We start from the raw sequence: 27678 nt of genomic DNA, 5'->3' as shown, positions 1-27678 counted from the left end.
TGGAAGTGCAGCAACTCCCTGTGCTCAGGCAGTGGTTCGGCTGCAGCCTCCAGCCCATGCGCCAAGGCTCCTGAAAGACATGCCGGCCCCCCTGCAAAGACAGAAGCAGGAGGGCTCAGGCAGCTCACCTTCTGTAATATCCCAAGGAACACCTCCTAGGAACACTTTGCAAGAGTAGATGGGGTTCTTGTAGTTCCGGGGGGGAAGCTGACCACTCCAGGTACAGGTAGCTTCATTCACGGCTGTGGTGGAAGAGGAAGAGAGAGAGACGGGGACCAGAAAATCAGCAAAGGCACTGCCTTCTCTGGGTGAGGTTGTCTGGGAAGAACTGGACAGGCCACAGCCATAGCTGGCTGCGGGCAGAACCATCCAAAAGGGCATTACTACCCAACATCCAGATAAAGAACACCCAACTCCACTTTCCCTGCCTCTGCCCTACACTCCTCAGTCACAGAAGTCAGAAGTGCCAATAAAACCACCAGGAGCAGCCCCACAAGAGTGTCGCAAATGTCCCCACATCAGGGCTGTGCCCCACTGTCCCAGAGCCATCCATGTGGTGTCAAGCCAGCACTGGATCTTCTGTATGATAAGGGGTTCCCCCTCAACCCCTCAGCATCCTTTTGCCACCAAAGACGAGTTGGCTGGGACCCACCGTGAGGTGGTTCTGACTGACTCGAACACCCTGTTAAGAAACCCTGGCCACTGTAGGGAGTGGATCTGCTCCTGTTTGGCCCTGACCATTTTTTTCTAGAGGCCTCTCTGTTCTTGGTGACCAATTCAGCCTTCTGTCAGTCCTGTCCCCACTTGGTCTGTGCTGTTCCAGACTGGAGACTGACAGCATGGGGAGGGGCAGGGGCCGTGGAAACAACCGTCCTCATCACTCAGGGTGACAACATGGAGGCTGCTCCCTGAGCGGCCTGGGCCCAGTGTGCTGCTAGGGCCGGAAACCAGGCACCGTCAGCAATGCTTTGCGAACAGAAACAGAAGTCAGGGTGATGGCCTTGTCCAAAGCTGTGGTCATGTCACCACACAGGAAAACAGTGGCACTGGAGAAGGTGCAGAGATGGCAGCCAAGGCTGTTAGGTGAACAGGGCCGCTGTGCTCTCGGGGGAGGGTGAGATCAGGCCCAGCTCAGCACCCAGAACCTTGGCTGGGGGTGCCCCCAGAAGTCTGAGTAAATGGCGACTGCACAGCTGACTTCTGAGCACTGGTGTTGAGATGAACAGCAAATCTGGAGATCATGTGATGACAGAACTCGGGGGTCTGGGAGACCAGGACACCGGGGCACATCCCTTCCCTTAGGGGTCCCCGACCGGGTGCACCCTGGGTCTACGGGACAGAAAGCCTCGGGGAGAAAGCTGCAGCGGGGGTGTGTCCGGCATGTCTCTGAGCCAGAGGGGGAAGGCAGACTGAACTCTGAGTGTCATGTTCAAGGTTTCTCTTGAAGACGAGAGAACAAAAAAAGGGACAGCTACACACAGAGGAGCGCAAGTGAGACGGCTCCAACCCTCATGGGCACAGCCCTGTGCCCCAGGGTGTCCGCCTCCTACCTCTCTGCTCACCTCGAAGAACCCCTGGCTTTGTCCCCATTAGCACTTACACCACAGAACAGAGCAGCTTCCCAGATCCAGAGACCTCGCCACGAAACCCAGTCCTCTTCAGCGACAGCTCGCCCATCTGTGACCCAAGGCTGCTCACCCAACGCCCAGAAGGAGGCCTTGCACTCAGCCGGCCCACTGCCCACTCACCTGCAGCCTGCCGGTGCAGCCTGGCCTCTCTCTCAATGCTGAAGGGGTCTTTGGGAGCTTCCAGGAGGTCCCAGGATGGCCACACCGAAGCCCCTGGCCATCTCTTGGACGCGCTGGTTGGGGAAGGAGTGACTGCCGCGAGAGCAGCTTGCTCTTGGTCCATCCGGGACCCAACCCCCATCTTTAAAGACTCTCTGGGGCCACCCCCCGTCAGCGACAGGAAGGGCAGCGGGGGGGAGATGCGGAGGCTTGACTAGGGGAGGAGAAAGGGAGACACGGGTTTTACAGGGCAGTTTGGTGGTAACAGCGAGGATCACACTATGAGAAATACCATTACACACCTGATGTATTTTCTTTCAGACTTTCCTCCCAAGCATTTTAAAAATTACTTGTCCTACTACAATTTAAACAGAGGCTTTTCTCCCCAAGTTAACACTTTTTTTCCCACTTTGCCCAACAGTCTTCATAATGTTGTTAATTAATTTATGATCATCTATTTCGGGAACAAGCTGCATTTCCCCGAACTATTCCCCTATCGCTAAACATTTAGACACTCGCTGAGTTTCCAGGATTATAAACACTTTAAAATGTAGCTTCTTCACATTTTGTATTTTCTTTGGTTGGATTCCTAGGTCTGGAATGTCGAAATGCCTTCTGTGTGTGTGTATGGGGGGGATGGGAGGGGCTCTATGAGAACTGTGTCGGAGCGTTTCATTATGGACTTGCGCCCAGGCTTTCAACTGCACTAATTTAGTGGGTAAAATGATATCCCATTATCAAAAAAAAAAACCCCAAAAAACAAAACCCAAAACAAAAAAACCAACACAGAACAATTGTTCAACAGAACAGAAGTTCAAACACTGCCTCTAGCTCCTCTCCTGTGAGCCGCCTGCCCGCACCCCTTCACCGGCTTACCCTTTGGGTGAGGTTATCTAGAAAGCTCTTTAAATGCAACCCCCAAACAGGAAAGCTTCACGAGGCCCACTGCCAGGACTGACCCCACCGCACATGCCAGGAGCAGGAGCACCTCATCCCACTCCGCTCCCGCGGAGGACACTGTGGCCCTGAGAAGCGAAGCGCCTGCTCCTGGGGGCTGCTGTGGCCTGAGCCAGGGCGAGGGGGGAAGGCCAGCACCCGCTCTCGCCTGTGTCAGCTGACAGGGACGAGGTGCGTGCTATGGGTTGTGCCAGGATCAGGACACTGTCACCACCACCAAGGTTGCCACTCCTGGGTACAGAGGAGAAGGCGGCAGGAGAAGAAGCCCTTCCCGTCACAGAACAGTCTGCTCAGGGAGCTGGGGAGGAGAAGGATGGTTTCTCACAGCCGTCCCCACATGCCTCCTCCTGGTAGCCTCCTTCTCCTGGTAGTTCTGCATCTGCATCTGCTCTAGCCCACTCAGCCGGGGTGCCACGGGCACACAGGGCTGTGATTAAGGAGTGTGTGTGCAGATTAACTCTGAGGCAGCATCTCACAGATCCACAGTGGCCTCCGGCTGAGAGCTGCTGTGGCCAGAGGAAGGGACTCGGGAGCCAGACTCAGTCAGATCTAGCCTAAAATCCTGGCCCGTGAACGACAGGCACGGCGTGTGGATCCTGTGGGTCTGCTTCCAGACCCGCCACGACAAAGCGAGTCTCTCGAGAAAGCAAGACAATGTCCCTTTGCTGGTGGAGGGCCCTGAGTCAGTCTGTAAAACAAGGTGACACCCGGGGCGTGCTACCTTGTGTGCAGACATGGGGTTTTTAGAATCATCACTCAGATATGTGATATCTCAACATAAATGTCCATGAACGACACTGCTTAAAGACACAAGAAAACCCCATGTCGGTCAGGAAACACAGCAATGGAAGACTCCCCTGTCCACTCTGGAACAATGGTCAGCCAGCACCAGCTCCTTGAGGAACTTGGAAACCGTCCTCCCTGCTCACGGGCACACAACGCACACTCTGTTCTGCTGAGGTGAAAAGCTCTGCCTGTGCCCACGGTGGCCTCCGCCCTCCTAGCCCGTGTTTGAGGGGACACTTGCCCACAGCTCACCCCCGACAAGCTACATACAATCAAGTCGGAAAGATGGTCTGATCCAGAGCTGAAGCCACTGGTGTCTGAGTCAGAGGGGCTGCTGGAACGGGAGTCCAGGATGGGCCGCGTGTCCAGGCGGGAGCTTCTGACCGAGGGTGCTGGGAACTTGTCCACCACGTCAGCTCCCAGGGGGTCCAGTGGCAGGAAGCCCAGGGGGGACTTCCCCAGGACACTGCCCAGTGGGTTGTGGAGCATGCTCAGTACTAGGAAGAAAAGAAAAAGGAAGTCTCATGACCCCTCTCATTTCTTCCCAGCCCACAGCCCTTCCCTCTCCTCCCACAGCCACCAACATGACGGGCTGAGGCACGGCCACTGAACGCACCACGCGCCCCAGGACCATGGTTCACATACAACGTGCAGACGCACACCTGGTACCGACACCGGCCACCTGGGGCCAATGAGGAGCAGTTATAGGACAGCTATTTGAAGACCGACCAGAGGCCCCGCTGTAACAAAGGAACAAGTCTCCTGCTCTCTGCCACCCGGGCTTCAGGGTCAGTGCCAGCATGTGGGGACCTGTGCCATCAGGGACCCGGTCGCAGCTGGTATGAACATCTGGAGAGACACACGCATGATGCCGTTGGAGACACCTTCGGCATAGACCACACGCCCTCCTCCCTGCCGGCCAGTGCGCTCATGAGAACCCCCGCTGTTCTCACCCTAGCTGTGGCTAACGCAGATGACTTTGTGCCGCACCCCCGAGGTCTGGCACAGCGTGCACACGCCTCTCCTCTAAGAGCCCCTTTAAGCAATGCGCCCCAAACCTCGATCCTTCGGGATGGAGGCAAAATGACATTCTGGTTGAGCCGCTCTGGCTTCAGACAAACCTGGGACGAAGGCTTGGCCGGATCCCCCTCAGCGGACCATGTGTTCAGGGGAACACTGCACGTCTCCGCTCTGTCAGGGTGTCTTGGGTGGAATGTTGCCACACTGCTGGGGGGCGGGGGGATGACTCAGCACACAGGCAACGTGTGCGCATGAAACACCAAGAAAGAGGGAAGCAGAGCCCAGGACAGGTGAAGGACGGGCTGTGTGTTGTCAGTGAAAGGCGGAGTGACAACAGACCAGCAGCAAACAGAAAAGCAGCCATTCCCGGGGGCTGCTGGCTGCAGGGGCAGACGGGAGGAAGACGCAGGGTGCGTGACCTCAGGGGGCTGAAGGGGGCTGCGCAGTCTGCAACACTGGACAGGCCGCCCACATGGGCATGAAGGAGCCCAAGGGGATCACGGGGCTTGAGGTTGAAACAAATACACAAGAGCAGATACTGAGACCTTCAGAGGAGGAGGACTGGGGGGGGGAATGCGTGGCCCCCACAGACAAAGTAGAGTCCAGAGAGGCCAGAGGAGCACTCAGAGATGGATAAAGTAAAGGTCAGCATGCTAAGTCTCCCAGGGTCGTCCCAGGGAACCCACCACAAAGCAGCGGCACACCCACCCTCAGCAGCAGCCCAAAGGGCTTGCAGATCAGCAAGTGCTAGAGCTACACCTTCACCCAAGGTTTAAAAAAAAAAAAAAAGTGCACCTGAAAAGGTCAAAAAGCAATTTGGGTGCCACCGTGGACCACTTTTCTCAGTCACTGATTTGTGTTCCCTCTGCTGGGACAGCTGTTCTACCAGCCACAAATCCATCAAATCACCTGCAATTTTTATTTATTTTTGTCATGTCCACACAGAAATCTTGAGGCTTTGTCAGACTCTTGTGCCAAAGTGAGGAATGATCTCTACCTCATCTTCCAGGCTAATAATAGCCCTGCCCAAAGAGGAAAAGGCAGGACGGCCCACGCTGGCCGCCAATGACCTCCGCGTCCTTGTGTGTTCGCAGTGCACGGTCAGTCGTGGGCTCTCCTGTGCACCACGATCAGTCACGCTCCTGCCCTGGGCTGGGAGCAGCTTCCGTGTGCTGCACACCCAGAGCATGCCAGGCACTGTCAGAAACACTCGCGGTAAATAATCTTCATGAGTCCTAACAAGGGGGTGTCGTTACCCCATCTCAACAAAGGGAGCCCCACAGCTCAAAGAGCAAGCGTTTGTGCGAGTCACCAACCGCTAGTGAGTGATGGGGAGGGAGGGGACCCAATTCTTTCGGATTCCAAGCTTTGCACCTTCTTCATTAGCATCTTGTTTTTTTTAAATACCTAGATTTGACATCCACTTGCCTTCACGTCCTTGACCGTCATCTACAGCCAAGCTCTCTTGCCTCCCCAAGGTCCGAGCCCTGGGAATACCATCATCCAGGTCTGAACACTTTTCTGGGGCCGGGCCACTGTGGGAACTCATTAAAGATGCACCGTGGGCCCCACCCCAGGCCTACTCGGGCAGAACCTGCACTTTAACAAATCCCAGGGGAGACCTGTGCGCACGTGAAAGTTTGAGAAGCACTGATCTAGAAAATCCCGAGCCTTGCTACTTCAAGTTCCTCATCAGTCCCCCTCACCAGCCGCCAAAATCCTTTCGTGTCCCATTATTTCCCTTGACTTGGAAACTGTAGGTTATTTAAGCACAGCTCCAACGGCGCGATGGCAGCTACTTCCCGAGAGGAGGAAAGGAACCCATGCGGGAACTGAGAGCACTGGGCAGGGCTGCGGGAGAGACGGAGAGGGGCAGACGGCTGCTTTGCCGTGTACCAATGTTAGAACATCTGTATTCTTAACGGTTCAGAAACCACATATATAGACACATACAGGGTGGGGCAAAAGAAGGTTTACAGTTGTTCGTACAGAAAACAGAATAAGTAATAAATAATGACAAGAATAAACTGTTTTGCATGCTCACAACCGTAAACCTACTCTGGCCCCACCCTGTGGAGAGATTGTGGGAGCGATGAGGAGCCAGTCAGCAGCAGGAGAATCGGACGGATAAAGGGGAATACCAGAATCCTCCGCGTGATTTCTGTCTGGTATCTGTAAATTCTTTAAGTTTGAAATTATTTCCCAGAAAACTTTTTTTTTTTAATGACAGGAAAGAAAACTAGTCAATTCCCATTTGACTCTCTGCCGTTTTTGAGGTGATTGATCTCAGCAGAGCGTGAGTGAGCGGGGCTAGACTCCCCAGAGGAGAAAGTGGTACCTGAGCAGCGTCGGAGTCTCTGTCTAGAAGAAATCATCTTCTTCTCAACGAGCTGTTAGAACACACCCGTACAGGCCTCTGCAGGCACACGTGCACGGGGTTCTGCCTGCTCGACCAGGCACACGATTGGCATCCATCCCTACACCCCACCCGGCAGCACTTGGCTCCACACCTGCCAGGAAGTGGGGACTGTGTTCGCTGGATGTACCAAAGGCACTGTCCCCTAGGCCTTAGAGCGAGAATGCTGAGGCCACACCCTTTCCATCACAGCTCCCCGATTTGAGGACGCCATCCTGACTTCCATGAGACTCAGAACTGGGGAAAAAACCTTAGCTTACCCGCCTGCCCAGCCTGTCACCAACACAGAGACTGAGAGAAGCCCAGGTACGTGCCACGGCCACTGGTTTCAGACACTTCCTTTGAGGAGGACTGAACGTACGCAGATGTAGGCTGCAGAGTCCCCCTCCCCTGCCCACCCTCCCACGAACCCACACGGCCCCCCCCAGCCCTGACATCACCTCTCCATTCAGGTGCAAGGAGGGGGTGCAGAGCCTCCCTGAGCTCTGCCAAACCACATAGGGCAGCGGGGGTGCAGGCTGGAGGTGACGGCCAGAAGGGGCAATGCCATTTGGCTAGCGTGCAGGATTAGGGTGCCCAGAATTAACACCTGGGTCATGTCTGCACCGCCATGCACCTGCGTCCTACAAAGACAAAACTGGATGGAGCCAAGGCTATAGTAGGAGCGTGACTAGGAAACACAAGGAAGATGAGAAACCCTAGTGTCCAGGTGCCTGGGGTTCCCAGGTGGTTTGAGAGCTCCTACAACCGCAGAAGAAGCTGTGTTTCTGGAAACTGTCACTCGTGGTCAAGTGCCCTACAGTGACGTGACTATCCCTGTGCAGGCCGCCAGCACGCAGGGCCTGGCCAGGCAGTGCTGAGTATCCACTGGCCAGAGAGAGGGAAAGCTGCGGAGACAGTGGGGTCCCAGGCAGGGACCCCATTTCAAGAGACAGAAGCCGTCTTGCTCCTAGCTCAGCCCACAGAGTTGCCTTGCCCCCATGTATGTGAGTGCTGAGTGAGCGGCACTGACTTCCACGAGCTGCAAGTCAGGAGGGAAGACACAAAGCAGCCGGTCCTCGGCTGGTCCCTTCTTCCTAACGGGAAGGAGGAACGACCAGACAGGAAAGGCACTCTCAGTAAGCCACGAGACCTAAAGTCTTCTGGAAACGACAGGTCCCTGTGCTGCAGGCCTGTGACTCTCAAACTCTGCTCCCCAGCATGGGGCACAGAGCTCACTCCGTCAAGGCCGGGGTCCCACCGTCACCCCTGCTCAGCTACTGTCCTGACCTGCACAGCTCAGGGGTCACAGACAGGAAGTCAGAGGTTCACCAAGGCCCGGCCCTGCTGGCCAAGCACACAGTGACTCCAGAGCCTCCGGAAGTGACTAGGAAGCACACAGCAGGGTCTCCCTGAAGTGGAAGCACCCATGCCCACTCACAGGCTGGCCAGGATTGGCACCAGCCACCGTCAACTCTCAGGGAAGTCACAGGAGAGAGGTCCTGGCAGAGGGCTCCACTCATTAGCGCTCCCTGAGCGGGTGCGAGAGACCAAATCAGCAGTCATATTTTTAGACCAATTGTTAGCTTTCTCCACTGTCACCCTTCTATGCCAGCTCCTGTGGGTTTCACAGCTGAGTCACTGCTGGAATTTTTTGAAGCCTTGCCTAAGAGGACAAAGGCACCGAGAGTCTGACGGTGGCAGCAGCAGCAGCGATGGCAGTGGGAGCTTTGTGCCGGACAGAGGACTGCGTGGAAGACAGTCGGGGACTGAGCTCAGCCGGGGAGACAAGGCCCCAGACACACAGTCAGACATCTGTTCCAACGGGAGAAGTCATAGGAGAAACGCAGACGTGAGCTGGTCGTCCTACCCTGAGAGAAAAGGCCACGTCCCTTCCTCCCTCCCCCAACCTCGGTTCTAGGCTGTGTGTCCAAAATTGACCTGAAGGCTCAGAGGTCAGAACGGGGAGGGTGGCACTCATTCCGGACCCGAGCCTGCAACTCCGGGTGAGCTCCTCTGTCTCATCTCCCTGCTCTGACCATGAATTCCACAGGTCCAGGGTGGTCGTTGACACTGCCTTTCTCCTCGCCCCAATCTGTGGAAGTTTCCCTGACAGAAGAAACCACATGTCCTGCAGCCAGCCACCTCACCTACGAGGGACCCCACTGTCACAGGGTCCCCAGGAGCGCCTCCCCTCTCTGTGCAGAGAGCAACTCCTCCATAGACCGACTACCTGATGCCACCACAAAGACTCTGGCTCCAGTGCCCACCACAGCTTCCCGTGAGTGGGCCACTAGGCCCTAGGAGCCGTGGGGATGCAGAGTCACGGACCCTGAAGAATCTGTCCATCCAGCGGATGAATATGAGTGGGGGCAGGAGAGGAGGGGGTGAGATCTTGCCTGAAGCCTGCAGTTCAGACCCAACAGGATCAGCACGGTGGTCAGCCCCTGTCACTCACTCCCTGACTATGTGTCTGACAGCTACGACCAGGCTCCGCACCGTGTGCTGGGAACATGGTGGCGGAGCGCTGGACAGCCGGGGCAGACTTGCAGGAAACCCTGGGCCTGACGTCCATGCCACACAGAGGAGGAACCCTACTTTGGATGCTGCCTTGGAAGGTTTTTTTGAAAGCACTGCAGATGCAGAAGCAAAATGCAGAGGATACCTGTGCCTCTCGGCCCAGGCCATCCAGCCTGCAGCCAGAAGAGGACCACACAGGGGACCTGCTCCACGGAGTGGAGGCAACAGGACACATGCTCTGGCATCCCCAGCCTCGAGTCTGGTCTGCCCCCAGGCTCCTGGACCAGGCGTCCCTAGGAGTCCTGGTTCCACTTCCGCTGAGTTTTGCCACGCGCCAGAGTCCCCTGGGGGAGGACAGGAGACCGTACCCCAGGTGGCACAGTGCATGAGCTGAGACCTGCCCAGTGCAGGCCCTGGCCCTGAGGGATCTTGGCAACTAACACCTTTGGCTCAGTCGTCCCAGAGTCATCCACACAGGTCCCCCACCTTGTGTTCTTGCTCTACTGTAGGGCTGTGCTCATGGGAACCCAGGTGTAACAGAAAGCTGAGCAGGTTTGGAACCACTGAGATCAGGGCCCGAATCTGGCGGTGGGGCTGCTTTGAGAGCCTGCTTCCTCATCCCCAGGACAGGACCACCATCAGCACCCATCTTCCAGGACGGAGGCATTACAGTCACGTGATGTACTCAGCACAGGAAGCAGTGGATACTGTTGGCGTTCGGCCATGCTACCGCCCACCCCAGGACAATGAGGATGGCATTCACGGGATATGCACCGTCTAGAAAGAAGGGACACCCACGAAATGCCACATCCGAACCAGCACTGGCCTGGCAACCACAGCCTCCAACTCGGATTCCACCCCGGGGGGATTCCTGCGCTGCAGCCTGTGAGGCCCGTGAAATCCACACAGCAGCAGGACCCACCCCTGGGAGAGGCCCTGCACACCAGTCTCCTGCAGGGCACCGAATGAAAGGTCACCCCGCCACACAAACTCCCACGCTGCATTTGGTGCGCCTCCTCACCGTGCTCCCTCAGGGGCCAGGGGATGTGTAAGGGCAACTGTTTTCTTCCCGGTGACTATCTCCAGTGCCTAGCGCGGTGCCCAGCACACACCAAGTGCTTGGTGTTTGCTGAATGAATCTATCCAAGATTTCTCAGTCAAGAGCTGTGCTCTCTGCCAACCTGCTGCCCCGCACAGTGGCGGACACTTGGGAGTGGCAGGAGATGGTCAGAGGGAAAGCCACAGCTGCCTGGGCACCACGTCACCAAGTAGAGCCCAAGGACTCGGTCCACGCAGAGGCCGCCCACGGGGCACCAGGATGCCTGCAAGGACGACCCCCCCACCCAGACTTCCCGGAGCCTCCCTGGAGAGATGGAGAGAGCTGGACCTCACACAGGAAGGCAGGGTGGGCCCTGGACTGTGGGCTGCATGTTCCTGCATGGCTGGCAAGGGTACCCGCTGCAGCCGGTGGTGGGAGGGCTGCACCCCACTGCAGGAGGCGGCACCCGCGTGGGCTTTCCAAGAAGGCCAGGACGCAGGAAATGAGGACACAGCCCTCGTCACAGGGACATCAAAATCCAAGGACAACATGGGGACTGAGGACAGTGTGTCTCCACCCCTCAGAGAGAAAGACATGCCTACACTAGCCCTGCCCACAGTGAGGCCCCACCGCCGGGGCGCCCCCTGGTCCCTCCGAATGCAAGGGTCACACTGCAGTCCCTCCCTGGTCCACGGAGCCCACCGACATTTATCACTCAAGAGCCTGAGATGGAAGGAGGCGAAGGACACCCACCCCCAGTTCAGAGACAGCTGCAAGCGCAGGCCTCTCCGGGCGGCAAAGCTGGGGAAACTATGGCTGGACCTGAGCTATTTTTTTTATGAAAGTGTAGCTGACACACAACACTTTAGTGTCAAGTGTACAACACAGTGGTCTGACGTTCCCATACCTTAGGACGTGATCGCCTTGGTGAGCCGAGGGCCTGCGTGTCTCCACACCGGGTTATTGGGGTGACACGAACTGCATTCCCAGTGCTGTGCGCGACCTCCCTGTGACCGTTTTCACAACGGGAAGTCTGTGCCTCTTACTCCCTCTCACCCTTTCCACCCACTTCTCAACCCACCGCCCTGTAACCATCCGTTTACTCTCTGTGTTGGAATCTTAGTTTTGTTTGTATTGTGTGTTAGTGTTTACCTATAAGGGGGATCATATGGTATTTGTCTTTCTCTGCCTGACTTACTTCACTGAGCATAATACGCTCCGAGTCCGTCCCTGTGGTTGCAAATGGCAGGGCTTCACTCTTTTTTTACTGCTGAGTAATATCCCAAGCTATTTTTACAGCCTAATTTCACAGCAACTCTCAGGCCAAGCTCTCCCAGCCCCCAGATGGGCCCTCCTGCACATCTGCCCGCTGTGATCACTTCTCAGGAAGGCCCCTGTAGCAGAGACAAACCAGAGCCAAAGGAGGGCCACACCCCAACCTGACACCCGTGAAAGACAGACAGGGCCCTCGTTGGCCACTGGCCACCACAGACAGGCTGGTTTCCCAGGGGAGCCCCTCTTTCTGGGGCTTGGATACAGTGGGACGGGGCCCCGGTCAGCTCTGCAGGCCACACAGGTGGGCTTCAGAGTGTCCCCAATGGAAGCCACCATGGCCTCCAACCGAGATCTGCAAGCCCAGGACACCACGTGACACCATGCTGCCCTGGGGCCTTCAGCCCCCACCCTCGGGGAAAGCCTGAGGCAGTGGAAGGCCAGGGCTTCCACCCAGAGGTGGTTACAGCAAAGCTCATCCCCACCTGCAACCAAATTTAAAAGCCCCCAACACTGACCCCCAATCCAGTGGGATTTTACTGAAGTAAATGGACATTAAAATGCCAGCAGACACAGCAGCTCCAGGCTCTGCAAAGTGGTCTAAAAACAGACCTGCACCAGAGAGGGCGGAGGCCAGAGAAACCAACACGGCAGTACCTGGCTGCCACCAGGGCCAGAGCCCGGAGCCGGGCGGCAGGAAGGGGGGCGGCGGCTGGGTGGCTCCTCCTGCAGCAACAGCAAATGGCTGCCCCCCCCCAACCCCCACTGATCCTCCTGAAGTAGCTGCTGCCGACTTGTTATTAAGGCATAACTCACAGACAGCAAAATACGCAGATTTTAAGTATACCTACAGTATTTCTTAAGTTCCCATTTCCTCCTGAATGCTCCAAGACTTGCACATGACCACCCCCTCCCCTTGTACCACCAGAGGGAAGGTCTGAGCAGAAGCCGATCACGGGGGCCAAGGCCCCTTCGATTTGTCCCCATCGAATCCCCTGGGTGATAATCAGTCCTCAAGGGGAGCGGCCCTCCCTTCATCCACTGGGTCACCCTTCCTTTCCACCCTTAACACAAAGGAAGGAAAAAGGGCCTCTGTAGCCGACAGCTACTCCACCCTGCTCACCCTGCCCACCCCCTTCCAGGATCGATGCTCTTAACCTGTGTTAAGCCAATTCCAATCCCCCAGGATCACCCAGCTCACTTGCCACGACCCAGGGACCACCGGATCTGCACGAGAGCACCCTAGCCTTAAGGCCACTGAGAAACAGAATCTGGACGTCCAGCAAGCAGCCCCTGAAGTCCCCTCCCCCACCCAAAAGTGTTTTGCTTCATCATCTCTGAGACAGGCCTGGGCATCAGGGGGTTTATCCGGATCTCTCCTGCCTCGGGCTGTCACCTTGGGGACCCTTCTCGGGGCCACCCCAGGTGCAGACTAACAACTCTGGGGAATTTGTCAGGGTAAGCGGAGAAGCCGTGCTTGCCCTTCTGAGCCACCATCTGTCCTGCACGCTCACGGCCAGCATTTCCATCTCTTGCAAAACAGCTCCATGTTGTACGTGGGGAGGGGTGGGGGATGCAAAGGGGAACAGAACAACTGTTGCTGTGGATATCTCCGCTGGCTGCCCGGCGCCCCCTCCCCCCCAACCAACTCGTTCTCTGGCACTCACCCGACTGTGCGCTGCTCTGGGCTGAGGAATCTGAGTCCTGGGTGCTCCAGGGTCGGTCCCAGCCTGTGAGACTGAGCGACTGCAGGCCAAGGCACAGGTCATTTGCATCTGGGAGGCCCCGGGGAGAATCTTGCGCAGAGGTGGGGAAAAGCATCCTGCCTGTGACTGTTTCTTCCGAGTCCGGGAAGTCTGTTTCGGACAGGAGGACAGCAAAACCCCAGAGTTAAGGGCTGTTTGCCCTGATGTTATCAACAATAATTATTATTAATAGTAGTTTCCCCAGGCTCAGGGACCAGACGTCCAAGTGAGCGGGATGCTGCAGCAGCTGCCTCTGCACTTTTGGGGGCGTTAGAGCCAGAGCAGCGGCCATGCAGCCCCCTCCCCAGGCACACACCCCATCCCGTCCGCATTACAGACTGGCCAGCATGTGATCAGGCTGCTGATGCTTCCCGCTGCCAGTGACATCAGCCGGCTGAGCCGTGCAGCAGAGCGAGCGGCATCATCCCTCACAGCACGGGGAGGAGCAGGAGGGGACGGCGGGGAGGAGACTTGCCTCCCGGGGAAAAGGCAGCACAGCGGCTACTTGGAACAGCCGGTGCGGCGCCGGTAAGTCAGGGTTGTGAGGCAGCGCCCTCAGGTCTCCAGCGATGGTGGCCCGGTGGCCCTGAGGCAGGACTAAGGTCCTCGCTGCCTGCCGACAGCAGAGCCAAAGCTGCGCCTGCTGGCTGGTGGCGCTGCCCTCCTGCCCCTCCCGGTCCCTCCCTCTGCTCTCCACCCCCAAACCCAAAAACACTCTAGTCCTGGACTCTCTCCAGCTGCTTGCTCAAGTCCCGGTTTTGCAGCCCAGTGCAAAGCTCCGCGGTCCTGCGAGCAAAGACCCATGGGCTCCAACCGGCCCCTGGGCAGCACCCTGACACAGCAGTGTTTTCCACGGAGGGATGGGGTAACCTTCAGAAAAACACTGAACACGTGCACCCCGGGCAGCAACACTTGGTGCTCTGGGCGTGCCTGGAGCTGCTGATCACAGAGAAAAGGGGTCAGGGCTGGCAGTGGGAGGGGGAGTCGCGGGGCTGCTGGAGGTGCGGCCCACAGTCTACACCCCAGGCCTAGGGAGACCTGCCCTGACTAGGGCAATCGTCAGGAGCACATACATGTATCAGGCCCGGCGCCTCCCTCCCTCCTGCAACTGGAGGCCTAGAGGGACAAAACACTCCCCAGTGTCTGAAAGACCGAAACACAAGCGGCAGTCTCAGATGTGGCCTTACACCCCACAGAACCCCCATTCAGAACCTTGTGTCACCAGCTCTGCCCGTTCGGGGGCCTGAGAGCTGTCCTGCCAGCTGTGAGCATCCCTGAATGGGTCAGCTGCCTGGTCCCCTCGCATAAGGGCTGCTGCCAGGACCGAGGCCCCGTTTCTGTGACCCCCCCACAGCTCCAGCAACCAAGACCAGCTCTTCCATCTTGCCCTCGCCAACACCCTCTCTGCACCAGTCTTTCTCCCACACAACCCTCAGAAAGGAGGAGCAGCCCAGATTCCAGCCCAGGCTGCAGCACCCACCCTGCTGCTTCCCAGGGGACAGAAGTAACCCTATGTTGGGCGCAGGCCCACCTGGGACCACCTGCCTGCCGAGACAGGGTCCGAGGTGGGCAAAGCGGGCACAATGCTATCACGCAGGAATGCTGGCCAACGCCTCCTGCAGCGCCGCCTGTGTCCACAGGCACCCAGCCTCAGCCCAGCGGGCACGGCCAGCCTGTGGGAGGGACGCCTCCCGGGAGGTTTTTTTTTTAGAGCTTTGCTGCTGTGTCATCCATCCCGCGGTCCTCGCCTGGCTCCCAGTCTGTGTCAGGGCCTCGGTTCACCAGCACACAGGCCTGCACTGCCCCCAGCCAACCTGCCCTCCACGCCCACACGTTCCCCAAGCTACAAGGAGACTTTTCAAAACCATCCGTATGTATTAGCTACAAAACATGATGCTTCCTTTTAAAATACCCAGACTTAAGAAGCCATTCTGCCTCCCAAGCCAGTTCTCTGTATGGTTCCTCCCTTCTACTTCAGCATCCACAGGGCACCATTTCTCCCCTCTCCTCTCAAACCAGGGCATTGTGTATGTGGTGACATGGGCATGCAGAGAGACCCTAATCAGTGACTATCACCTTGCTGCCCAAAGTCTAATGTGACAGACCAGCAGTACTGCCTTCGCCGGGAGCTTGTTACAAAGAGAGGCCCCTAGGCCTCACCCAAAGCCTGTGGGATTGGCCTCCTACTGAAGAGGAGCCCCACTGGAGTACGCAGCACATGACGTCTGAGTGGCACTGACCTAGACCTCAAATGCCGCCCTCTACTCCACCCCCAGAGACCCCGGGCCCGAGTAGCAGGCCTGTGTCAGGATGTTTAGGAACAAGCAGAGCTTGTGATCTAGACACAGCTCCCCTCTGCATTCCCTGTGCAAGCTGCAGCAGATGTCCCCTTTACCCAGCTCCATCCTTCCTCGCACTGGTCCTTCCAAATAAAGGATGCCTTCACTGCACCCACTGAACCCTCAGAGTGGCGGCCAAGCTGGGAGAAACGAGCTTGCTGTGGGGGTCTCACTGACCTTCCTCTGCTCAGGTCTGTGCTGTGTGACCTCTGCCTAGTCACTCAGCCTTTCTGGGTACCTTTTCTTGCCCGCCAAGGGGCAGCTGCAACCACCTGTCAGGTATTTTGCCAGGAAAAGCCGTCCATTTGGTACAGTGTCTGCCCCCCCAAATTTTTACCAGTATTTTACTTCCCATAGGGTGCCCATATAATTTATCACCCAAACAAGACACATGTGAGAGAGAAAGGAGGCAAGTAACAATCATGGAAGGACAGTGGCTTAAACAGAGACTGTCCTGGGTGGAAGGCAAGCAGGGTCATTCCAACTGCAGCCACTCGTGGTCTGAAACATCCTACTCCAAAAGCCCCTCCTTTCTGACAGCTTCCTGACCTCATCTCTCCCCACTTACCCCTTCTGTTCCGTGGGGGGAAGTGTGAGAAGCAAGCAGTCGACACAGGCCAATAGGCAGCGAGTTCAAAGGTCTGAAAAGGAAAGGCTGATTTTCCTGAGCAAATGCCCACCTGTGGCTCTCAAACCCACACCTGGTGCTAGACAGGAATTTGGTCCTTTGTGGTGGAAAATGTGCTTTATAGTCTTTGCCAAGCAGTGACTGGACCCTTGAAGCGTCTCTAACAACCAGCACAAGGTGCAGGGGCAGCTCTCATTCTGAGACCACCTATCTGGGCGACTTCTCGGCTTACTCGCTCTCTCCTCGAAGTCTCTTGTATCAACCTCTGCTCAGAGCTTCTTCTTTAAGTTCCTTCACTTGGTTTGAAATTTAAAAACCATTTCCCTTTGAAATTATCAGTTATCTTCTTTACAAATTCCTTAAGCAACAGAACTCAGCAAAGTTAGTTAATTGACCCGAAGTTGGAAGTTCACCATGGCATGAGCTGAAGCATCCCCTGGTGGACTCAGAAGCAGGTGAGCCAGGGCCTGGGCCCCGGGTGGAGTTCTGCATCCTCAGCACCAGACCTGTCTGTCTTGCGATGCCCCTCTTCTAGCACCGTCTGCACACATTTGCTCAAGGGCCTCAGCAACCATCTTTCCCGAGCTTCAGGCAAACAGGGCAGCAGGACAAGAACAGAACAGTGACTTGTGAAACCGTGAGGGCAGACTCCACTGTCAAAGGCAGGTGGTGATGGCCCTGGACAGCCCTGGGCATCCTGGGCAGATGTGTCACAAGCTGATCACAGGAAACCAGATACGTAGTTTGTGGAGGTGACAGGGGAGAAGGGCTGGTCAAACCGGGAAGAGCTGAGGCTGGAATATCAAGCTGATGCTCAAGCACGCAGTGAGGATTCTGTACACTTTAAACAAAAAATAGTGAGGAAGAGGCCCAAGATGAACCGGAGAACAGAGCTAGGGAGCCCAGGGGCAAGAGGAAGACAAGGGGGGAGAGAAACAGCTGGAGGAGTTGGGAAGCTGAATCTGATGCCATGATTATAACTATGTGTGAAAATTCTGTGTGTTGGTGGACAATGTTGGTTAAAAAAACACACACACAGAGAAAGATACAGCTACTGTGTGAGGGCAGTAGGCGCTAATAGATTTATTTTCCTTTAGTTACTGCACAAACGTTGTAACAATACAAAATAAAATCCACCCTCTGCTTTTCCTTTTTAGATTTTGAATAAGCACGCTGTGTAGGACATACAGCAAACATGTCATCCCCAATCCTAGTCCCCACGAATAGGAGAGAGAGGACCGTGGGTCTTCTGTCCCCATTAGGTACATTCAAATGACTGACTGGACAGTCCGCTGGTGGAAGACAAGTTCTACCACGTCCGTGAAGCAGCATGTGTAGGACTGTCTGAAAGACTATCCCCCCCCTCAAATCAAGGAAACCAAGATGATGACTTTGAAAATCCCTTTTGGCAACTTTATGCGTGAACTTGCAGAAGTCGGACCCCCGTCAAGGTCATTTCAACTGCTCCATGTGCGCTCTGGCCCTGGGCGCTGGTGGGCTGCAGATTTCTCTACGTAGTGCTGCTCAGACCCTGATGGGCATGTCAATGATTCGGGGATCTTTTTAAAACAAGGTTCTGAGGCAGTGCATCTGGCATTTCTAACAAACTCCCAAGTGCTGCCGATGCCGTTGGTCTGCTGACCACACTTCAAGAAGCCGAAGTTTAACAGGGGTTTTATACCCCTGGATTCTCTCTTCCAGGTAATTCACCCCGTTCTCACACAACCTCATTCTTCGTGGTGTGCATCCTCCTAAACAAGGACCCCCAAGGGCTCCCTATGGCCTCTCAGACCAAAGACCCCGGCTCACTTGTTTATTGTGTCTGACACTAAAGGCTGAGCTCTCTGGAAGCTCAGAGACTAGAGAACAACTTCTCATTAAGCTGGGTGCTAATGAGGGCAACAGTGACGCAAGGAGAAAGAGCGCGTGATGGCCTGGGTACACAAGGAGAGCGGCCCTGCAATTTTAGCTATACGTTAAAAGTCACATTACAGGGCAAGGTATAACAGAGAGCATTTGGTTTATGTCGTACGTCCCAGCATAAAAATAGGACCATCAGGTTATGTCCATCTTCACTGCTTTTCATAATCTTCAAAGGAATCCTGTAAATTCTTTCAAAGCAATTTCTATGATGTCTTACAATGGATCTTACCAATGTTTAGATTTTAGAATGTCATATGCTGACTTCACAAATCGGAAGATTCAATAACTGTTAAAGAGCTAATTCCCACCGAATCAATCTGTGCGACCCCAACAGGAGACCTGCCTGAAGGCAGGTCAAGGAGAAAAGACTTCTGAACAGATGGTGCAGGGACGGCCAAACAGCTGGATGGAGAGAAGAATGAAGCCTGACCCCCTTCCTCACTCCCTACACACACACGCATTTTACAGGGATCAGAGAGGCCTGTAAGGAAAAGTCACGATGCTAAAGCCTCTCTAGGACAACAGAGTATCTCTGTGACTTGGAGTAGGGAGTGCAAAGGTTTCCAACACAGAACACAGACAGCAACGATCACTGGGAAAGAATGCGGATGACCCAGGCTCACTGAGACGAAACACTTCTGCTCATCGAGACACCCTTAGGAAGATAATCAGGCAAGCTGCCAAAAAGGAGGGGCTATCTGGGACCATACTTGACAAATGGCTAATATCTACAGTATATAGGAAAAGGAAAAATATTTTTTACAGGGCAGAAAATCTTGAAAAGGTCTATCAAAAAGACATGTAGATGGCCCATAAGCACTTGAAAATATGCTCAACATCATTAGTTATCAAAGAGATACGAACTGAACCACACTGAACGACCACTCACCATACCACACACTACAATGAGGAACCCTGCTCCATACAGTGGGTGTTGTGAATGAGAACTGCATGCTATGTCAGGGGAAAAAGAAGTCACATTTTTTGCGACAAAAAGCAAGTCTGTCTGAACTAATTGGTTTGACAATAAGAATGAGACTTCATTAAATTAGGTTTTACAGCTGACATTACCACAAGCAGATTGAGTTAAAATCTATGGGCCCAGGGTTTTGACAAAACATACTTAAAGCAAGTTATAGTATAAAGTGCACTTTAGAATATTGTATTGGCAAAGGTGTATTTTTACTTATTCTTTAATTTATTGATCTCTAGAGAAAGGAAAGAGGGGAGGGAGGGAAAGAGGGAGACAAGAGAGAGAATCATCTATCTGTTGTTCCACTTATCTCTGCATTCATTTGTGGCTTCTTTTGTGTCCCCCAACCAGGGACCGAACCCACAACCTTGGCAGATCGGGACGGCGCTCTAACCAACTGAGCTACCTAGCCAGGGCTGCAGGGGTGTATTTTTAAATTAACATACTTCAACTTTCTTCTCAATTCTTCAGGTAAACGAACACCCTAAATAAGGTCTATAAATGAAAGAATAACATGGTAGTCATCTGAAATCTACATAGAGCATTCTTGGTATACTTCCAAAGAACTGAGAAATTCAGTGACAGCTGACTTAGGTAACAAATCTTTTCACAAATTGGACGGTTTTCTAGTTTCTTCTTCTCGACAAATATGTAAGAGTAAATGGAACTGTCAGCACACAAAGGACTAAAGATAATGACAGATGACTGATTTTTTTTTTTTTTGCACAAAACCCAAGTTCAAACAATTGGATGACCCTGCTCTTACAGTGCCTTCCCGTCCTGCGTGAACAGGTTATACTCAGAGCCCAAATCTACAAACACGAACAATCAGAATGCACTTGGTGTTAAAAATTCTGAGTCACTCTAGGAATAAGTGAGTCATCTAATATTACACGAGGTTTTTAAATGCCTCATTTATCTCGTTAAGAAGCATTTCCAATAAACAATGATTAGCTGAAGAATAGAACTATCAAAATCTGTCACGTTTAGGCTGCCTTAATCAGTTGCCCTAGCAATCGATGCCATGACAATTGAGACTTCAGTCACAGGAAATCATTTAAAATTTCAATTTATGTGCTATTTCTGTTGCAGAGAGGCATAGCATGATCAACAAGACACAAGTGTAAAGTATTACATTAGAATAAAATTCTGTGGGAGAAGCAGACTAGAAATTTGAGTTTAAAAAAAAGGAATAATGAGAATTTTCCCACCATCAAAGAACTGGCTCACGTTTTTAAAAAGATAATAGAAACCAATTCCTCTACTATTTCAATTCTACTATATTTTTACTTACAATGAAAATTAGATAAATGTGCCAGCAGTACTTTGTATTTTTAAATGTTTTTTTTTCATTGTGATAGAATATATGTAAACAAAATGTTAGCATTTTTTTCAGTGTACAATTTAAAGGCGTTAAGTTCATGCATGCTTTTGTGCACCTATCGCCTGGATCCAAGGCCAAGATTTTTCATCTCAAATTGAAACTCTGCATCCATGAAACACTAATGCCCCACTAAGCCGCCAATAACTGTTCTATAAATTCCATTACTTCAGGTACCTCACAGAAGTAGAATCATCTAATTTTGTCCTTTGTGACTGGCTTACTTCACTTAGTATAATGTCTTCAGAGTTTGGCCATATTGTAGCAGGTGACAGAACTTCCTTCCCTTAAAAGGCTGAGTAATATTGCTTTGTATGAATGGGCCTCCTTTTGTTTTTCCATTCATCTGTCTGTGGACATGTAGGCCACTTCTACCTTTTGGCTGGTGTGAACAGTATTACTATGAACGTCGAGGTACAAATGTGTCTTCCCATCTCTGCTTTCCATTTGTTTCCTATATGCCAAGAGGTGGAGTTGCTGGATCGGATACTAACTCTGTTTCACTGTCTTAGAAACCATGCTTACTACCTCGGCCACACCGCTTCCATTCCACAACGCACAGATGTTCCAGTTTCTCCTCATCCTCACCAAGACCTGATATATGTATTTACTGGTCAGTGGGTATCCTAATGAGCATGAATTGGCATCTCATTGTGGGGTACACTGTTTTTTTAAAAAAAGATGTATGCAAACAAATGTTTGAAGATGCTGCTGTCTACTTCATGAATGCCCAAGAACATGTTTTTTAAAATGTCCCCCACGCCAGGCGTTAGTTGAACTGTTTCCTCCTATGCCAGTCAAGGGGCTCTGAGGACAGATGTCATCTTCTTGCAGGTTCTGCCCATGAGCACTGTAATGGCCTGCAGGTCTGACCCAGACTGGGCCCAAATAGCCCACCCCTGTGGCCACAGAGACCCGTCCAGCTAGGCTAACTGGGGGCCATTCCGTGAGACTGTTCCAGTTGGTTCTAGTGGAAGAAGGACCATTACCTGCCTGACTTCATGGTGCCAGAGGATGTGAGCACAGCCTCTTCCTCAGATAATAGGAAACTGTGCAAAAGACAAACCTGAGACCCAGGGAGAGAGGCAGCACAGAGATGGTCGTGACAAAATTGGAGGCCCTCGAAGTCAGCATCCTTCGTTTTCCAGAGATTTCTTCCTATCCTGTGACCTACATACAAACCAAGAGCCTTCCAACACATCCCACATTCTGCTAAAGTTAGTTCTAATGAGGTGTTCGATCATTTGCAAGTAAGAGCGTTCTGTGTAACTCAGGCCCTGTGGCACAGACTGACCGGACGAGTGATATACAGCAGGATGGGTGACAGGGACAGCCGCAATGGAAAGCAGGAAGGGAGCTAAAACCCCAGCTCGTAAGACCTCTTCTTTCCAAGAGGGCAGGCAAGGCCAAGACAGGGCCAAACTGACAAAGCTGCTAAGTGACAGATGCGGGACCCAAATCCAGGGACTGACCCGGTCTCCTGCCTCTCTCCTGCTCTGGGGTACTTTCTCAGGCCAGGTCTACACTCATACCATCCCAACAGAGACTTGCTTTAGTAATTTTATAAAATTAGCCCTGGTTGGTGTGGCTCAGTGGATGGAGTACGGGCCCGTGAACCAAAGGGCTGCCAGTTCGATTCCCAGTCTAGGACATGGGCTTGGGCTGCCAGCCAGGTCCCCAGTGAGGGGAGCACGAGAGACAACCACACATTGCTTTTCTCCATCTCTTCTCCCTCCCCCTCTCTAGAAAATAAAATCTTTTTTTTTAAGTAAATAAATCTTTTATTTTTATAAAATTATTAAAGAATCCTTTCTCTCTTCTCTACTTAGGACCCCCTGGAGCTAAACCCATCCTGTCCTACCAGGAGTTCAGTTCCTGACACCAGCAACTCCTAGTCCCCCCACCCCCTGCCCCCCGCCCCTCAGCAGAATGTCCATTTCACATCCTAGTGTTTCCAACATCCCACTGCCCCCTGCACATACCACTCTGAACTTGCCACTTTAACTCCTTCCCCATGGAGAGCAATACAGAAGGCAGCTGACCCAAGTCCAGCTCCACCTAATCTATGGCGTCCGGTATGGCATTTCTGAAGCAGAATGTCTCGAAGACTCAGGTCCTGGCATACGTCATGCTGTCCAGGTGGTGTCCCCAAGTTGTACGTAACACTAGTGCGACCCAACCACAATGAAATGTTACTTTCCCTGAGGCCACAGTGTTCAGATGTCAGGTCTGAAGAAGGTCCTTGAACCTGACACCAAACTGGACCCCTGACAGGGTCAAATCACAACAGATTTACAGAATGTCACAGCTAGTGATTTTAAATGTATCAGCTGCTTCCATGTAGTACAGAAACAGAGAATAAATTAGTACATCATTCCTGAAGGGCAACCTGACATGTGCCTGAAAAGCTTTAAAAGATCCTTAATGAAACAGTGTACTTTTAGAGATTTGCACTATGTCCACACAACCACAGATGCAGGCAATAGTTTTACCCTCAGGTACTTCCACTACCTATGGAGGCAAACTACCTCCCATAGTGTGGAATTCCTAACGTTTTGTACCAAGAACCATTTGGCATTCTGCTAAAGCCTATGGGTACCTTCTAAGAATAATGTTGCTAAATATGTAAAATCGTGATCATCATTTTGAAGTAGTAACAGGCAAAAACAACATTTTAAGATATATGTGCAATGACTATAAAGGAGTAAGATTCAAAATGTCCAATCACCCTACTGATAATGGTTACTACTGCCCAAGTTTTAGGTCAGGCTAATGTTGCTGTGATACATTGCTTACCTGTATGATGGCAAGAAATGCTACATTTCAGTTACATATTGGTGGGGAAAAAAGATCTAAGCTTTTATACCTGCCCAACTTACCCGACTCTGAATTCTACCCAGGGATCCACGTGAAGAATCCCATATACATCTGTCTACTCAGTAAAATGATACGCAGCCTCGAAAAAGACAGAAAATGAATGACAGAAAGAAAAAAAAGGCAAATTACTTCTCAAGCTCTCACCTTAAATATATATATGGGGGACTTCCGCCAAGATGGAGGCGTAGGTGGAAACAGCGTGCCTTCTCGCAGAACCAAGTTTAAAAACAACAAAGTTTTTTTGTTTTGTTTCAGCAACAAAAATGCAGCCAAACCACAGTTGAACTATACGGAAGTCTGACAACAACGAACCCTTCAGCCAAAACAATAAACCGGAGGAGCGAGCACTGAGACGGACGGCAGGAAGGAGTAGAGGCGACTGCCATTGTCCCTCTCTGACCCCGCCTCCACATACAATGTCACAAAACAGCGACCCGGGAGGCCCCACCCTAGGGAACATCTAAGGCTCCCCTCCTCATACATAACAGGCGCAAACAGACCAAAACATTATGGCTCAAGAAGAACTCAAAGCCCCAGAACCCATAACTCTAAGCGACAAAGAAATAGCCACACTTTCAGATGCACAGTTCAAAACACTGGTGATTAGGATGATCACAGAACTGGTTGAATTTGGTCACAAATGAGAGGAATGAATGAAGGTTAAACTAATTGAAATGAAGGGAAATGCACAGGAAACCAAGAGTGATGGAAAGAAAACTGGGACTCAAATCAAGGGAGTGGACCAGAGGGAAGAAAAAAATGACCAAACAGGAAAGAATGAAGAGACAAGAATTCAAAAAAGTGAGGAGAGGCTTAAGAACCTCCAGGACATCTTGAAACGTTCCAACATCCGAATTATAGGGGTACCAGAAGGGGAGAAGGAACAGACACGAGTGGGAAACTTATTTGAACAAATAATAAAGGAGAACTTCCCCAATCTGGCAAAGGAAATAGACTTCCAGGAAATCTAGGAAGCTCAGAGAGTCCCAAAGAAGGTGGACCCAAGGAGGAACACATCAAGGCACATCATAATTACAATTACATTAGTCAAGATTAAAATGAAGGAGAGAATCCTAGAAGCAGCAAGAGATAAGGGGACAGTCACCTACAAAGGAGTTCCCATCAGACTGTCAGATTTCTCAAAAGAGACCTTACAGGCAAGAAGGGGCTGGAAAGAGGTATTCCAAGTCATGAAATCCAAAGACCTATAACCAAGATTGCTCTATCCAGCAAAGCTTTCATGTAGAATGGAAGGGCAGATAAAGTGCTTCTCAGAGAAGATCAAATATAAGGAGTTCATCATCACCAAGCCCTTATTATATGAAATGTTAAAGGACTTATCTAAGAAAAAGAAGGTAAAAAAGGTGAACAGTGAAAGGACAGCAAACTCAGTTATCAACAACCACACCTAAAAAAAAAAGCAAATTAAGAGGACAGCTAGATCAGGAGTGAACCATAGAAATGAAGATCACATGGAGGGTTAGCAACAGGGGAGTGGGAGGAAGAGAAAGGGGGAGAAGGTACAGAAAATAAGTAGCATAGATGGTAGGTAGAAAATAGATGGGGGAGGGCAAGAATAGTAGGGGAAATATAGAATCTAAAGAACTTGATACACGTGGTCATAAACTAAAGGGGAGAATGGTAGGGGTGGGGGGTGTAGGATGGAGGGGAATGGGGGGGAATAGAACAACTGTAATGGCATAGTCAATAAAATATATTAAAAATATACATATATAAGAAAAACACTGAAGAGATAATAGTCAAATGTTATGAGTTCTTTCCTCTGGGTAGTGAGGTTACATATGGGTTTTTTTTTCCTTCTAGTTTGTTTTCTTCAGAATTTTTTTAAAAAGATTGTTTAATTCATTTTTATTGAGAAGGGAAGAGAGTGAGAGAGAAATTTCAATGTGCAGTTCCCTCTTGTGCACCCCGCACTAGGGACCTTGCTTGCAACCCAGGCATGTGCCCTGACTGAGAACTGAACTGGTGACCTTTTGGTTCACAGCCCACGCTCAATCCACCGAGCTACACCAGCCAGGGCTCTTCAGAATTTTTTTTTTTTACAATGAACATATTGTAATAATAAAAAAATATATAAGATTTAACATCCCCTAAATAAATTTGAAAAAATTTTAAAAATTTTAGAAGATTTTAGTTATTTATTTTCAGAGAGAGGGAAAGAAAGGAAGAGAGGGAGGGAGAGAAAGATCCATACAGATCTGTTCCACCAAGATGGAGGCGTAGGTGGAAACACCTTGCGTCTGCGCACAACCAAATCTAAAAACAACAAAGTTTTAACAACAATAAACGCAACCAAACCACACAGAAAATCGACACTATGGAGTCCGAAAACAATGAAATGCTCAGCTAAACCGGTAAGGGGCGAAGCCAGCAGGGGAGCAGGTTGGCCAAAAAGATCCCCACCAGGGTGGTGCGCAAGCAGCCGAAGGCGCAGATCCCAGGTGCGGGCTACCTACGGGCGGACACAGGGTAGAGGTGTGGCTGGCTGTCTGCGGTCTGTTGAGCATTTGCATGCAGATAAACCAGTGAAGAGGTGAGCATTGAGACCTCACGGCGCACGGCAGCGGGCTCGCACATTTCCGCTCAGATAAACAGGCAGGGGCGAGCGGAGAGGACCGCCATTGCTCCCTCTCTGACCCCGCCCCCACATACAGCATCACAAAACCAGCGACCTGGGTGGCCCCGTCCTGGTAAACAACTGAGGCTCCGCTCCTCATACTTAACAGGCACAAACATAAAAACATGGCTCAAGAACAACTCAGAGCCCCAGAGTCGATAAATCTAAGTGGTGAAGAAATAGCCAAACTTTCAGATGCACAGTTCAAAAAAACACTGGTGATCAGGATCTTCATAGAACTGGTTGATTTTAGTCACAAATTACTGGTTGATTTTAGTCACAAATTAGAGGAACATATGAAGGCTAAACTAATTGAAATGAATGCAAATGCACAGGAAACCAATAGTAATGGAAAGGAGACTGGGACTCAAATCAAGGGAGTGGACCAGAAGGAAGGAAAAAATGACCAAACAGAAAAGAATGAAGAGACAAGAATTCAAAAAAGTGAGGAGAGGCTTAGGAACATCCAGGACATCTTTAAATGTTCCAATATTCGAATTATAGGGGTACCAGAAGGGGAAGAGGAACAGTCACGAGTGGAAACCTTATTTGAACAAATAATAAAAGAAATTCCCCGTTCTGGCAAAGGAAATAGACTTCCAGGAAATCCAGGAAGCTCAGAGAGTCCCAAAGAAGTTGGACCCAAGAAGGAACACACCAAGGTACATCATCATTACATTAGCCAAGATTAAAATGAAGGAGAGAATCCTAGAAGCAGCAAGAGATAAGGGGACAGTCACCTACAAAGGAGTTCCCATCAGACTGTCAGTGGATTTCTCAAAAGAGACCTTACAGGCAAGAAGGGGCTGGAAAGAGGTATTCCAAGTCATGAAATCCAAAGATCTACAACCAAGACTGCTCTATCCAGCAAAGTTTTCATTTAAAATGGAAAGTCAGATAAAGTGCTTCTCAGATAAGATCAAATTCAAGGCGTTCACCATCACCAAGGACTTATTATATGAAATGTTAAAGGGACTTACCTAAGAAAAAGGTAAAAAAGATGAACAGTGAAAGGACAGCAAACTCACAGTTATTAACAATCACACCTAAAACAAAAGCAAATTAAGAGGACAGCTAGATCAGGAGTGAACCATAGAAATGAAGATCACGTGGAGGATTAGCAACAGGGGAGTGGGAGAAGGGGGGAGAAGGTACAGAAAATAAGTAGCATAGATAGTAGAAAAAAGATGGGGGGAGGGTAAGAATAGTAGGGGAAATACAGAATCTAAAAAACTTGAGACACGTGTTCATGAACTAAAGGGGGGGAATGGTGGGGGCGGGGTGTGCAGGGTGGAGGGGAACGGAGGGGGGAAATAGAACAAATGTCATGGCATAATCAATAAATTAAAAAAAGATCCATACATATGCCCCCAACCAGGGACCTGGCCTGGTCCAAGT

At 51.6% G+C, this 27678-nt stretch overlaps 1 protein-coding gene across 3 annotated transcripts in view; it reads right to left on the bottom strand.

The window, feature by feature from the left end:
• CPEB1 (cytoplasmic polyadenylation element binding protein 1) overlaps positions 1-27678 on the bottom strand; it is a 50342-nt gene that overhangs the window by 8421 nt on the left and 14243 nt on the right. For all 3 annotated transcript variants that reach the window (XM_037153612.2, XM_037153613.2, XM_037153614.2), the window contains exons 3-6: positions 13444-13632; positions 3801-4027; positions 1749-2001; positions 129-242 (exon numbers count right to left, since the gene is read on the bottom strand). In XM_037153612.2, the coding sequence (XP_037009507.1) occupies positions 129-242; positions 1749-2001; positions 3801-4027; positions 13444-13632 (783 nt within the window). The remainder of the gene's footprint in view (positions 1-128; positions 243-1748; positions 2002-3800; positions 4028-13443; positions 13633-27678) is intronic.

The sequence above is a fragment of the Artibeus jamaicensis genome, unplaced genomic scaffold, assembly GCF_021234435.1.
Source record: "Artibeus jamaicensis isolate MK-2021 breed Jamaican fruit bat unplaced genomic scaffold, CSHL_Jam_final scaffold_612, whole genome shotgun sequence".
Lineage (NCBI taxonomy): Eukaryota > Metazoa > Chordata > Mammalia > Chiroptera > Phyllostomidae > Artibeus > Artibeus jamaicensis.
This window is presented reverse-complemented; position numbering and strand designations above follow the sequence as displayed.